At 35.3% G+C, this 14,196-nt stretch overlaps 1 protein-coding gene across 3 annotated transcripts; it reads right to left on the minus strand.

The window, feature by feature from the left end:
• Nucleotides 1-502: 502 nt before the first annotated feature.
• LOC115981954 (pentatricopeptide repeat-containing protein At1g11900) lies at nt 503-5,085 on the minus strand. 3 transcript variants are annotated; one of them, XM_031104402.1, is made up of 4 exons: nt 4,893-5,085; nt 3,695-3,945; nt 1,771-2,884; nt 503-1,317 (listed from the first exon to the last, which is right to left on the minus strand). In XM_031104402.1, exons 2-3 carry the CDS (start codon nt 3,765-3,767, stop codon nt 1,863-1,865), a joined length of 1,095 nt encoding a protein of 364 aa, XP_030960262.1. In that variant the 5' UTR covers nt 3,768-3,945; nt 4,893-5,085; the 3' UTR covers nt 503-1,317; nt 1,771-1,862. The 3 variants fall into 3 exon arrangements, with proteins under 3 accessions (XP_030960262.1, XP_030960261.1, XP_030960260.1); XM_031104401.1 differs by having other exon boundaries at nt 503-1,176; nt 1,771-2,906; nt 4,893-5,083; XM_031104400.1 differs by having other exon boundaries at nt 1,771-2,906; nt 4,893-5,083.
• Nucleotides 5,086-14,196: the final 9,111 nt, after the last annotated feature.

The raw sequence follows: 14,196 nt of genomic DNA on the forward strand, positions 1-14,196 counted from the left end.
GCAAACTTGAAAATTTACACAATTATAAATAGACTAATATGAGTTATTTTTAGGCAAAACTATGTAAATTCTACATTTTTTTTATTATACACGAACTGATATAAATGCTCTTATGTAACTTTCTATTCTATTATTTAATTGTTATCCTATATATTTTTATATTAACTCACACATCACTTTAGCACACTGACCATTAGAGAAAACAATAAAAAATGAATAAAGAATGAATATTTAATTGAAATATAGAATAGATAAAGTGTTTTGGAAAAAAAGTTGTGTAAAAAAAAAAAAAAGTTGATTTTTATTGTAAAATAGACAGAAATGCAATGATCTGTAGTCTGTACAACAGGTATTGGGCTCAAATGGATTCGGCCCTAATATCTAACATTTTCTAACATGCCTCTTGCACTAGACTTGTCCCACTATGGATTGATTCTTTTCAGGCCCAACTTTGCTTTAGCATTACAAATTCAAACCGATACTACACAATAAAAAGTAACACTTTCAATAACCAGTGAAATTTAATTGAATAACCAAGAGAATAAAATAGAACTTACGTCTTCTAGGATCACTCTCTTGTAACAAAGGCAGTTATGAGGCCTATTACAATTCACATGGAAGTCAATAGCTAGGTAGTGGGAGCCTGAAGTTCCATATCTCCATGTCGGTGACTTACAAGCCTTTTATAAGGCCTACAACAACCAGTATAATAGCTTGAGGAAATTCTATAACACAAAGAAAGGGAAGTTATAGCATTACACTAGGTTTTCAATTGAACAAGCCAATCTAGATGCTACCCATTATACACTTCGTCATGGCTCAAACTCAAAGTTCATCAGATACTTGAACAAGGCTATCAGACCAACAGTTGGAACAGTCACTACAGCTTTAAGTGTTGCCTGCTACAGCTTTCTTAGTTTAGATGGTACAAGTTGTAGCACAGAACCCACTCTGATGACAATGACCACCAAGCCAACACACTAGTGGCCAATTACCTGTTAAATGGCCATTTATTCAATGAGCACCTAGCTTCAAAACCTTGAAAATGATTTCATCCACAACTGTTCATCTGAGAAAGTCTTTGCAAAGGCAATAACTTTGTAACCAGATCCTCATACAGCACATGCTCTGCCCTTAAACCTTGAATCAAAGGTGGTAACTAATCCTCTCCAGATGCTATCAAACATTTAGCAGCATGCCAAGAAGTTGCAACAAGACTTCAAATTAGCAACCTCAGTTTACACAAAAGTTCCACACAAGCTAGTCAGATGAACAAGCAAGCTGCACATGTGCATCTCTAAACATTTTTCAGGGTGCCTATCACAACAGGGAAATACTGAATCATTAATATAGTGTTATTTGTTAAACTTTTAATCACCTTATTTTGCATTTCATTTAAACAAGTCCACTCTGAATGATAAGTGCCTATTTTACAGTTGAACTATTCACATGTATTTCGTCAATTTTTATTTTTTAAAGAAAAAAAAATTAATAGTTGGGGCAAAGGAGATTTGACCCTAGACGTCTCCGTTGGAAACACCAAGAAGTGCCAATTGAGCAACAAGGCTCTTGGTCTGTTCACATGTATTTCATCATTAAGATGGTGCTAATGAGAATGATTCAAATGTACTCAGAACAGAGAAATGCCTAAGCATCTAAGTTTGGGGTTCCAGGTCTTGGAACAAACCCAAGAGAAATGAAAAGCATAATTGGTTAAAGGACCAACTTAGCACCATTTTGAAAAGAAACAGAGAGAGCAGTATTACATACCAATATCAACTGCAACACAAGAATCCTCCACAACATGTCTCAGCAAAACCAAACAATGAACACAGAGACCTTGAAGCCCTTTGAGTGTCCAACTACCTTTTTTTTCTTTTGAAATCATTTGGACCAGCAAGATCTGAATGACTTGAATTCAATTCCTCCAAATATTTCAATGCCAAATCCACCTTCCCCATCTTCTTTAACTGACTGACTAGTGATCGATAAATATAGATTGAAGGACGGATCTGCCTCATCTTCATCTCATTGAAGAGTCTTATAGATTCCTCAATGTTACCTGATCTACCAAAGCTCTCAATCAATGCAGTATAAGTAAGCAAATCTGGTTCAATCCCATTCTCACCCATTTCTCTGAAATATACTAGGCATAAATCTAGTCTCCCTACCTTCTTCAAGTTATTTAATAATGTATTATAAGAAACAATGTCTGGGGCAATACCAGCTTCTTTCATGGAGGCAAATTCGTGAAGCATTTCATCTGTGCGTCCAGCACGACCCAAGATATCCAAAATGGTATTATATGTGAATAAATCGGGTTTACAACTTAGACTCTTAAACTGATCATATATCAAAAGGGCCTTATCAACCTGCCCACATTTGGCAAAGGCAAAGATGATTCTGTTTACAACTGTTGCGCTAGGAGAGGTCAATGCTGACACTTTTTTGACGAATCTGAGTAGCTGTACACCATCATTTGTTTTTGTAAAAGCCTTGGCAACATCAGCATAACACGTCGAACTCAAGACTCCATTAGATATTAATAAATCTTTGAAAACTTGACACAAAAGGTCAATGTCATGCTTTTCACTTGCTGCCCTCAATAAGAGATTATATGCTTTAGGGTTAAGGAAGATGTGTTTATGATGTAATGATTGAAGTAATCTAGCAGCAGCAGAAAGATTTCCAGCTCTACAAAACTTGTCAACATAAGCAGTACAAATTTTCGTATTGGGCCTTGAAGCATTTTCTACAGAAGTAAGAATTTGATTAAAGACTTCATCTGTCACTTCCTCTTTATTAGGAGAGGCCTGTGTTGCAGGAAACTGACACTTGCCTATGAAATTCCTTATAATGGTGAAGAATGGCAAAGGGAAACCTACTGTGATGGATGCGATACAGTTCTGTATTAGAAGCAGAGTAAACTATTACAAAAGAGGGAAACAAAAATTTAAAATATATATATAAATAAAATAAAATAAAAAAAGAAGAAAAAAAGAAAAAAGAAGGATTACTTGAGCATAAATATTTTTTGCTAAAATATTGGATATACGGCAAGATACAGATTTGCATGTAACAGAGCTTCCAATGGCCGTTAAAAGTTGCAGTTGTAAAAGGCCAATGGGACATTGAGCATCTATAAATAGACATAATAGTTTTGGAGTTGATTTCAATATTTGCAGACAGTTCTTTCTGTTTGTCATTTCTCTATAACATATCTATCTTAAGAGTTTAGATCCTTGGCTTTGTATACACCTAACTAGTAACATAACATTTTCTAATTCCACTATAATTTTTGTTTATAATATTCTTCAAAATGATATAACACTTCTACTATGCATTTTTTTATGTCAATATATTTTCATGTATCACTTTATTAAATTCTTAAAACTGTTCTTTACTTTTCAGATATAGGTATGTTTCTCATTGAATCAAATTCTACACTTTCTTTGTGGGTTTCTTTCATACTTTAAAATGAGAATGAACTCTAACTAAAACCAATGAATACAGTCTTAGTTTGAATGTTATGAGCAATGACATATCCCAAACGATCCAAAACACACTTGCATTTTATTTGCACCAGTAGAATTTTACGTACATTAATTTCACCCTAATGGTCCCACACCATAGAAAAATCAAAACCATGTAAAGCAAATTCGAGAATGGGAACTTGATAGTTTCATTCACTTACATAGTAAATGTGAAGCCTGCTTTGAATGATGGAAAACTGGGGAATCGGCAAAGAAGATTTTGTTGGGTTGCATAGGAAAATGTAGTGCTTGAGGTGCCTTGAAGTGGTTATCATGCTTCACTCTTTTGTTTTCCGAGGAAGACCACTACTGCACCTTGAACGCCCAAGGGGCATACATTTTCCCCAATCAAAGAGAAGGCATACACATAGTACTATAATAGGCTCAAACACTTCCTCCCAAAAGCATAAACCTAACCATGAAAGAGAGAAATAGTATAAATCCTTCTTACAGTATGTTCGTAAATATATAATAAAAAAACCCATTAAAAAGAATTATATTAAAATAAATCACATCCATGAATTGGTGGAATGTAGGAACTGCACTTCACTAAGTTGTGAAGGAGAAAATGTAATGTCTTTTCTTTATTCTTCTTAAAATATAATTGTTCAAAAGACTTGTTATCATATTGATATTTTGCTTCCCAATGATCCTAACTCATTGACTAGAAAGGAAAAAGGATTCATGCAGCTTCACACAAAAGAAACAGAGAAATTAGTGTTACTGTGATTGGGTTCTTGATTCTGAACTTATGAAGCTGGTTTTTTTTTTTTTTTATAACTAAAAAATTATAGCTATGAATGTGTCTCTGATTGTTTGGTTTCACCTTGTGGACTACTTGAAGTTCCACTTTTAGACCTATATTGAGTAGCTCAACCTCCATTTTGGGGCTGAGTTTTTTAAGGGCCTAAACAATAAAAAGGTCAGTTCTTTGAAGCATACAAACACACACAAATGCGAGTGTACATTTCAACTAATGCAAATGAACTTGAAGTATTAAGCCTATTAACATTACTGTCTAGAAAAAATTGTGTTTTTGCTATCCAGGTTCTCACCTCACATTCTTTATTGCTGTGAAACGCAATAAAGAGTGTTTGTTCTTAGTGTAACAGAGAGTTTTGGAAGGTACCCAGAAAAAAAAAAAATAAAAAAATGGAGTTCCCATTAGCCCAGGTATCGGTGAGGCATTGAGTCGAACAGGTGGTGTGCATTGGCAACTCAACCAAAAGAGTTACATTAAAAAATATAAAATTCCAAGGAAATGAGATTAGGTTATTGAATCTATAATAAGATAAAAACCTAATGGCAAAACAAAGTGAAAGAGAGAGAGAGAGAGAGAGAGAGAGATAGAAAGCTTACCCAGAGAGAATAATGAATGAAGAATGAGACCCAAAGAGCTGCAAAGGCATAGGCATTAGGCAATAGCACGCGAACAGCGAACAGGGAAAGAGTACAAAAATGAGAAAAGCGTCAGCCTGTTTTCTAAGTCATTTGCCGCTAAACCAGAACACTCATCAGGCCCAACCCCATTCACTTATTTATTACACCGTTCAAAGCCCAGCTCTTCTCTGAAAATCGAAAATCAATATCTATATTCTATATATCTATATCTATATCTATATATTTTTATTACTAAAAGCGGAAGTATAGAATTTAATGTTACTAGGTTCCCCTTGAGCCACATTAACAGCCATATTATCATCTTTTTTCTTTTCAGTTTTTCCTATAATTGTTTAACATTTAAAGTGAATTAATAACTCCATTATATTAAAATCAAAATATCATATTAATCTTATTTTTAATTATTCTTATTTATTATTATACTTTCTTCAACTTTTCTCATTCCATTTTAATTTTTCATATCCCCACTACTCTCTAACTTTTTTGATATACCACTACTCTCTAACTTAATATCACTATTCCCCTACTCCTTTATCTTCTTTTATTTTTGACTCTTCTTATTCTTAATCTCTTGCTATAAATTTGTTGTTCTTTCAATCATTCCATGCATAATTTTCTGTATTTCCACACACAAAAAGTTCTCTCTCTCAATTTTTGGTGTATTTTTTAATTTTGAACTTTTGTATTCTTTACAATCCTACTTTGAATTTATATGATTTAGTTTTGTGTTTTCTGTTGTTATCTTTTTTAATTCTTATTTGATTGTAAAATATTATCTTATTGTAATATAAAAATAGTATATAATCATCATTGCAAGGAAGACATGCATTTTCAATTATTGGTTCAAAACAGGATAAGTAATTCTTTTCATCATTGTCATAAATCAGGTTGACCCCAAACTTCTTCACTTGGAAACCACAGCTTATTATGGGCCAAAATGGCCATATACCATCTATTTTTGAAATTTTTAGCAACAGAACACTGTTTCGGAAATTATTGGAGATCTCCACTTTTTCTAGTACTCGAGCTTAGTGAGCTCGAGTACCATATTTTTTAATCCACCGTGGCACGATGACATGGAAAGCTGGAAATAAAATATTCCGCTTGGTACTCGAGCACCTAAAGCTCGAGTACTGGAACAGTACTCGAGTCCTACATACTCGAGTACCATCTGTTCATTTATTGCACACCCCTTACTGACAGGTGTAGTGCATGTACTACACCAGGTTGTGTAGTACTACATCAGGTTACACCTGGTTTTGCATCAGGTTTTGCATTTACCACTTACTAACAGGTGTAGTTCATTTATTGCACACCCACTTGTGTAGCAAAACCTGATATTATACATGCAAAACATTTATTGCACAACCATATGTACCAAAACACTACGCAATCACAAGAAACCTGAAAGCTGAAAGCGGAAATTACATATGCACCAAAACACAAATAAAATTGATATGGATTGATATTAAACTTTGAGAAATACGTGGACTTTTCAAAGGTATTCGTGGTGATTAAAAAAAAGTTTAATACTTTTTTTTTAACTTTTTTTTATTGATGTCTAATAAGTCACTATTATAAATCCGGTTTAAAACATAAATATTATTATTTTTGTGTGTTTTGATAAATATTATAGTTTACTAAAAAAAGAGTTTTTAATCTCTCTATTTTTCTACCATCAACTAAATACACACAAAGAAAACTAAAACATTTTCTATTTTTTCACTTTTTTATTTTTCTCATTATTTTCTATTCTACCATTTTTTTTTTCATCTTTGCCCTAAATTTAATTTAAAAAAAAAAATCTTATCACAAAATAAATATTTTACATTCGTGGATCCCATATTCTCTCTTGTAATACCTATTCTTTAAAAAAAAAAAAAATGAAGAGGCAAATAAAAATAAAACATAATTGTTTGAAAAAAAGAATTGATTAGATTGAAAGGTTGTTTGTTTGTCTTGTTGTTTGTTTGTTTTTTATACCAACAACATAATATCAGTTCGCATGGGCTTCTCTTAAACCTGATGTAGTACTACACAACCTGGTGTAGTACATGCACTACACCTGTCAGGATTTTGGTAAATGCAAAACTTGTCGTGCATGTACTACACCTGTCAGTAAGTGGTGCACAAATGAACAGATGGTACTCGAGTATGTAGGACTCGAGTACTGTTCAACCAGTACTCGAGCTTCAGGTGCTCGAGTACCAAGCGGAATATTTTAATTCCAGATTTCCATGTCATCGTGCCACAGTGGATTAAAAAATATGGTACTCGAGCTCACCAAGCTCGAGTATCAGAAAAAGTGGTAGATCCCCAATAATTTCTGAAACAGTGTTCTGTTGCTAAAAATTTCAAAAATAGATGGTATTTGGCCATTTTGGCTGCTTATTATGTATTATTGAATACTCCATTTCATCTCTGGCTTCCAATAGAATGCAACCACAGATATTCCTAACACGGTATTACACGACAATTCTTTTGTTGATATTGCCATGTGATTTTCTTGGTATAATTTTTTAATTCATAGATTATAGTGAATCCATTCATATCATGAGCAACAAATTATTATCCAAATTGAAAGTTTAAAACCCAGTACAATCAAACTAGGAGAGAGAGATAGTGGAGATAAAGAGTCATTATCTCTTTAATTTTATTTTATTCAACATTTAAATTCAGCAACATCCTCCATAATCCATATCATTAAATTATTTATATTTTGTCTCATTTAAAAAAAAAATTATACACATAATATTTTACTTAAATTCAAATAAATAAAAATTGTTCTTATAAAGTCTTCCCATGAAATCTTACAATGGAAAAATGAAATACAAAACTAATACCAATTTAGAAACGCTAAATTAAAATAATAATAATAATAGAATATCAAACCAAACATAACATGAAAAAACTAATGGTGATGGCTATACTAATTTAATGGCAGCCAAATGGAATGAAAAAATAAATAAATAAATAAACATTACAATGCATATTTAGTACATTAGAATTGTAAGGTGGTGGGTTTTGCTAATAGTGTTGGGCTGCTTCCTGCTGCACTAGGCCCAAGTTTTCTGGATACGAAGTTGGGACCGGTCCAATTGCAACTCAATTTGGTCCGGCTTGCGCGCAAACTATGTCTTGTTTGCCAGGAACATGCTAGCGGCAATCAGAGCTATTTCAGATAAGTTGTGGCAGACAGACATAATAATAACAAAATAAAAATATCCTGGCTACTTAATAGAAAAATGACCAAATGATCCGTATTCAAGAAGCATAATCACAGTAATAATAGTTACTTTTAGAAAAGAACAAAGGGAACAAATGGTAATATATATATGGGTGAATCAAAAGATAAAGATGCCCGATTAAATCTGGTCTGCAGGACTAAAACCATAGAGGAAAGAACATTTCTTCTCAACGCAATTAATCTCCTAGGAAAGTCCTGCCGTGGAAATTAACTACCTTGAGGGAAACAGACTTGAATGGTTGATGCACAAATAACTCCTTTCGATTTTGACAGAGAGCAGGACTTTGTGAGAGAGAGAGGGAATCAATCTATTGGTGCATGCCTGTCGTTCTAACTCTCCATCTATTTTCTTTTTGGTTGTTTTCTTTTCTTTCTTTCCCTCACACTCGTTTATTTTCTATTTCCTAGTATATCTTTTCGAATTTCCTATTCCTTAGTTGTGGTTCCCGTTGTTGCTCTGTTTTTTGTTCACGGCAAGGTTCTCTTTTTATACTGCCTGTCGAGACCAGATTTTACTGTTTTAGCCCTTAACCCCCTTTGTCTGGTCTGGGTGTACTGGCCAATCACCACTGGTCCGTCTGTGTGCCACCCCCCATCACCAAACAAAGAAGGGTGTTTTGTTTGTTTTTCTGCTGTGGCATCCTTTCCTACTACGGTTTGGGTTCTTTCTCTCTCCCTATCCCTCATGGCATGCACCTAGCGGTTCCAACTCAGCTTGCTTCTTTTAGGTAGTAAGTCATCCCAGCAGGACACTTCCTCCAAAAGAGCCTGAGCCGGAACCTTAAAAATAAAATTTTCCCCTCTCTCCACCACCAAACCATACCCTCTTACCTTTGACCCACAACCTCACCATGCCCTGTATTGGCTGGGTACAGGCTGGTGGTGTCTGGGCCTTGTGCGTGCTTCCCTTCTATGTGTGTCCAAAATCTACCTGCTGGTCATTCGCCTGCCGTGGTTTGGAGGCTTGCTTGCATAGTCTGTCGTCCATTCTCTTTGACCTTTTATATGAGCTGCTTTTCGATTCCCCGCTCCCCTTAGAAGCTGGGCTTTATTTGATACTGGGCCTTACATTTCTTTCGGCCCATTTCTTGATTACCCTCATTTCCTGCAATATTACTCTGTCATTCCTACTGTAATGACTCAATCCTACTGGGCTACTTTAGGCCAGCCATTTACTCTTTCCCCCAGTGGCTTGGCATGTCCATTTGTTTTCCTACTTATAGGCTCTTGTGTCCCTTTTGTCTTTCTCTTGGGCATCCTTAGCCCATTAGCTTTCTTTGGGCTTCTTTAGCCTTTTTACTAACTTTGCATTCCCATGGGCTTTTATTAACTTCATTAGGATTCCCTGGCCCAATTATCTTATTCTCATCCTTGGGGTTCATGGGCTTGCCATTAACCTCTTACTTTCTTTGTTTGCATTACTTTGGGCTTGCGGTGGCCCTTTCTCACTTTTCTATATCATATACTGCCAATGGGTGTGCTATTTCTTTCTTTCCGAGCTCCTTTAAACTCATTTACCTCTTCAAGGCCCATTTGTTTATTTCATGGGTTTGTGATCCATTATTCCTACCGCTTGGGCCTAATGGTTTTGCCATCTGTTTACCAATTCTTTGCTGCCCATGTTGTCGGGCTTTCTTCTTTCTACTTGGATTCTCAAAAATGACCTTCAACAAGAATTATTATCAAATTTGGAAAAACAATAGGATGCCAACGAATAAACAAAAATAGAGAGATTTATGGGTAATAAAGTGTAGAGAGAGAAAGAAAATTAAAAGAAATTAAACATCAATTTGTAACTGTTATTTAGAAAATAAAGAGGTCGACGAGTATGTGACAGGAGGAGTAAAAATAAAATAAAATAGAGATGACCTTACGGAGGACATTAAAAACTTTATAGTGTAATAAAATCAATTGTAGTATTTATTTTTACTATGCTCCATTGTAGTTATGTCAGCGACCATGTTATTATCCTTTTTCTTTCGAAATTTTCCTATAATTTTTTTAATGTTTAAAGTGAATTAAAAAATCTATTATATTACAATCAAAATATCATATTTTTCATTTTTTAAACTATTCTTCTTATTATTAAATTCTCAACTTATTTTTACACTTTCTCTAACCTTTCTCATTCCTTTTACCTTTTCATCTCTTCACTATTTTCTACCTTAATATCACTATTCATCTTGCCATTTATCTACATTTATTATGCCTTTTTTTTATTCCCTCTCCCATTCTATGCGTAATTCTCTCTCTCTCTCTCTCTCTCTCTCTCTCACACACACACACACACACACACACATATATATATATATATATATTTTTTTTTTTTTTGAGTTTTTGTGGATTTTTTTTTTCTTGCATCTCTACTTTAGGTTAATGAATTTTTGTATTCTTCAGAATTCTAAGGGGTTGATACAATTTATTTTTGTGTTTCAAGTTGTTATCTTTGTTTGTATTCTTCAGAATAATTTGGTGTTTATTGATATACATTTCATTTTTACTATTTTTCTTTTCATCTTATTTATTTCAAAATTTAAATTCAGCCATATCCTTCATATTATTAAATTATTTATATTTTCTATCATTTTTTTATTTAAAAAATTAAACATAAAATATTTTTCTTAAATTCAAATAAATAAAAATTGTTCTTAGAAAGTCTTCCCATAAAATGCTACAATGCATCAATAGAAGAATGGAATACAAAACACATGCTATTTTAGAAACACTAAATTTATAATAATAATTGTAGGGATAAGGGCCCAAAACCATATATTCAGTCTTGGACTTTATCCGTGGATATTGATAGGTCCGAGGAGGAGCAAATAGTTGTTAGATGTTCCTAGTTAAAGTCTTGTAAGTAGGGAACGAACGAAAGGTGGTCCGAGGAGAAACTCCTCCTCAGATATGATGAATACAGTTCAAGTATGTACTCCTGCAATTAGAGTGATCCTTCAAGAAACTCCAATGACAAGAACATGCCTCATGAACATACAAGAATGAAGGAAACCTAAAATATCTAAAAGAAAACTGTCACCACCGCATTAAATGCACTGCAACAACTTTTCTAACCGCATTTATGTAGAAAAGACCTTTGAACAGTACTACCTTGGCTACCACAACCCACAGAAAACCAGAGAGGGTGTCTGATAGGACAAGTACTCAAGTAAGGGCTCGGAAAATCAACAAATGTAGGATGAAGATGGTTTAAAGGGAGATATATAATGTGAAAGACCCTCCATGGAGAAAGGATCGGAAAAATAGAGATAAAACACTGTAGCAATCTAAATTATCTTTGTATCCATTTGTGGTTAATTTATACAAAGGGGGACCTCCTCTGACTGAAAGTATATTAAGATCAAAATCTCTTATTTGTATTTGACTGTCATTCAAATCATACCTACCTGTTGTTCAATTCAATAGAGCCTAGTTTTTCGACTCACTCTCTACAAATTTATTGTATTAAGCTCATTCGGCCAATATCCCATACGTTTTGGGCTTGGACTGTAAATCAAGACCCAACAACAATAATAATAATAATAATAATAACAACAACAACAACAACAACAGAATATCATACCAAACATATCATAAACAAACTAATAGCTAAGTTAATGGTAGTAGATTGGAATGAAAAAAATAAAATAAAAATAAACGTTACAATGCATATTTAGTACATTAGAATTATAATCAAGAAATCAAACGTCAATTAGTAACTGTTACTTGGAAAACAAAGAGCTTGATAGAAGGAGTAAAAAATTAATTAAAGATGATCTTACGAATGTCAATAAAATCAATTGTTACATTCACTTAATTAAATGATATTGTGGGGGGTAAAAGACCGGGAAGCCCACGTCAATGTCTACGTTGGGCCAAGGGCCCAGTCCAAAAAAAACCCCTCCTCGGCTATAGGAAGGACCCTTCTCGGCCATAGATGTTGTCGAGGACGAAAGGAGCAACCTGCGACTGGTAGTGACACTCCAGATCATTTCACAGAACAGGAAAAGTACCAAAACAGAAAAGGACAATAAAGAAAAGGGAAATGTCTGAGAAAAAGACTGTCATTATTGCATTCAGTGCCTAGAACCTGACATAGCCATGCTTTTCTACCTATATAACCACTCCCAACAACTTGAGGGAAGGGCTGATGGGACAAGTACCTATCTTGGGAACCCAACTCAGGAAAGAGGAAACTACTATAAAAAGGGGGTGAAGGGAGACAGGAAGGGGGGGCAGAAACCCCTATCATACTAGAGGCTCCAGAAAAAGCACCTCAGAGTGTGCCGAGTACCAATCTTCTTTGGTAAACTCAGCTCATCTCTGCTTGATCATGAAGGACACCATGTTAACTGTTGTCCATACATTAAAGTCTACTTTTTGACCCACTCTCTACAAATTCATTGTACTGGGTTCACTGGTCTAAGATCTCATACATCTTGGACCTGAGCTGAAAAACGTGACCCTACAATTGACGCCATCTGTGGGAAGAGCTTGTGCGTTGGTGAATGCAACGGTTAATCACAGTGGGATCAAGCTCCTATCAACAAGAGTCCCTCAAGAGGACCATTTTGGCGGTGGTGCAAGCTACACGGAAGCCCCCCCCCCCCTCTGCAATTATTTCCAAGAACACACCATCATTGTCATAACTCAGCTTCCGCTTAGGTCTACACTTTGAAGTGTTGATTATGCGGGAAAGATTGCTAAATGGAGTGTGGTTCTAGGGGCTTCTAACGTCAGGTGTACTCCCCGGGCACTTGTCAAGGGGCTAATTCTTGCGGGTCTAGTAGTCCGGTTCGCTGAATTCCCTTCGGAGAAAGAAGCCGAGGGCCAAACCAGAATCTTTTGAAACGGTTAAACAGAACCTTAGCTTTGTCAGGTCCTCGGACCTTCGGTTTTTGGGAAATTAACGCGCACTGACAACTTTCTAAATGACTAAGTGCTAGACAGAACCAAGGTCTTGCATGGTCCTCAAACTCAAACCTATGAGGAAACTAGTTAATTCAAAGAAGAACCTAAGTACTAAACAGAACCAAGGTCTTGCATGGTCCTCGGACTCAAACCTATGGGGAAACTAGTTACTTCAAGAAAATCTAAGTACTAGACAGAACCAAGGTCATGCATGGTCCTCGGACTAAAACCTATGGGGAAACTAGTTACTTCAAAGAAGCTAAGTGCTAGACAGAACTAAGGTCTTGCATGGTCCTCGGACTCAAACCTATGGGGAAACTAGTTACTTCAAAGAAGAGTCTAAGTGCTAAATGAAACCAAGGTCTTACATGGTCCTCAGACTCAAACCTATGGGGAAACTAATTACTTCAAAGAAGAGCCTAAGTGTTAGACAAAACCAAGGTCTTGCATGGTCCTCGGACTTAAACCTATAGGGAAACTAGTTACTTTAAAGAAGAAGCTAAGTGTTAGACAGAACCAAGGTCTTGCATGGTACTCAAACTCAAACCTATGGGGAAACTAGTTACTTTAAAGAAGCTAAGTGCTAGACAGAACTAAGATCTTGCATGGCCCTCGGACTCAAACCTATGGGGAAATTAGTTACTTCAAAGAAGAGTCTAAGTGCTAGACAGAACCAAGGTCTTGCATGGTCCTCAGACTTAAACCTATGGGGAAACTAGTTACTTCAAAGAAGCTAAGTGCTAGACAGAGCCAAGGTCTTGCATGGTCCTCGAACTCAAACCTATGAGGAAACTAGTTACTTTAAAGAAGAATCTAAGTGCTAGACTGAATCAAGGTCTTGCATGGTCCTCGGACTCAAACCTTTGGGGAAACTAGTTACTTCAAGAAAATCTAAGTACTAGACAGAACCAAGGTCTTGCATGGTCCTTGGACTCAAACCTATGGGGAAACTAGTTATTTCAAGAAAAACCTAAGTACTAGATAGAACTAAGATCTTGCATGGTCCTTGGACTCAAACCTATGGGGAAACTAGTTACTTCAAAGAAGCTAAGTGTTAGACAAAACCAAGGTCTTGCATGGTCCTCGGACTCAAACCTATAGGGAAACTAG

Source organism: Quercus lobata, chromosome 3 (assembly GCF_001633185.2).
Source record: "Quercus lobata isolate SW786 chromosome 3, ValleyOak3.0 Primary Assembly, whole genome shotgun sequence".
Taxonomy (NCBI): domain Eukaryota; kingdom Viridiplantae; phylum Streptophyta; class Magnoliopsida; order Fagales; family Fagaceae; genus Quercus; species Quercus lobata.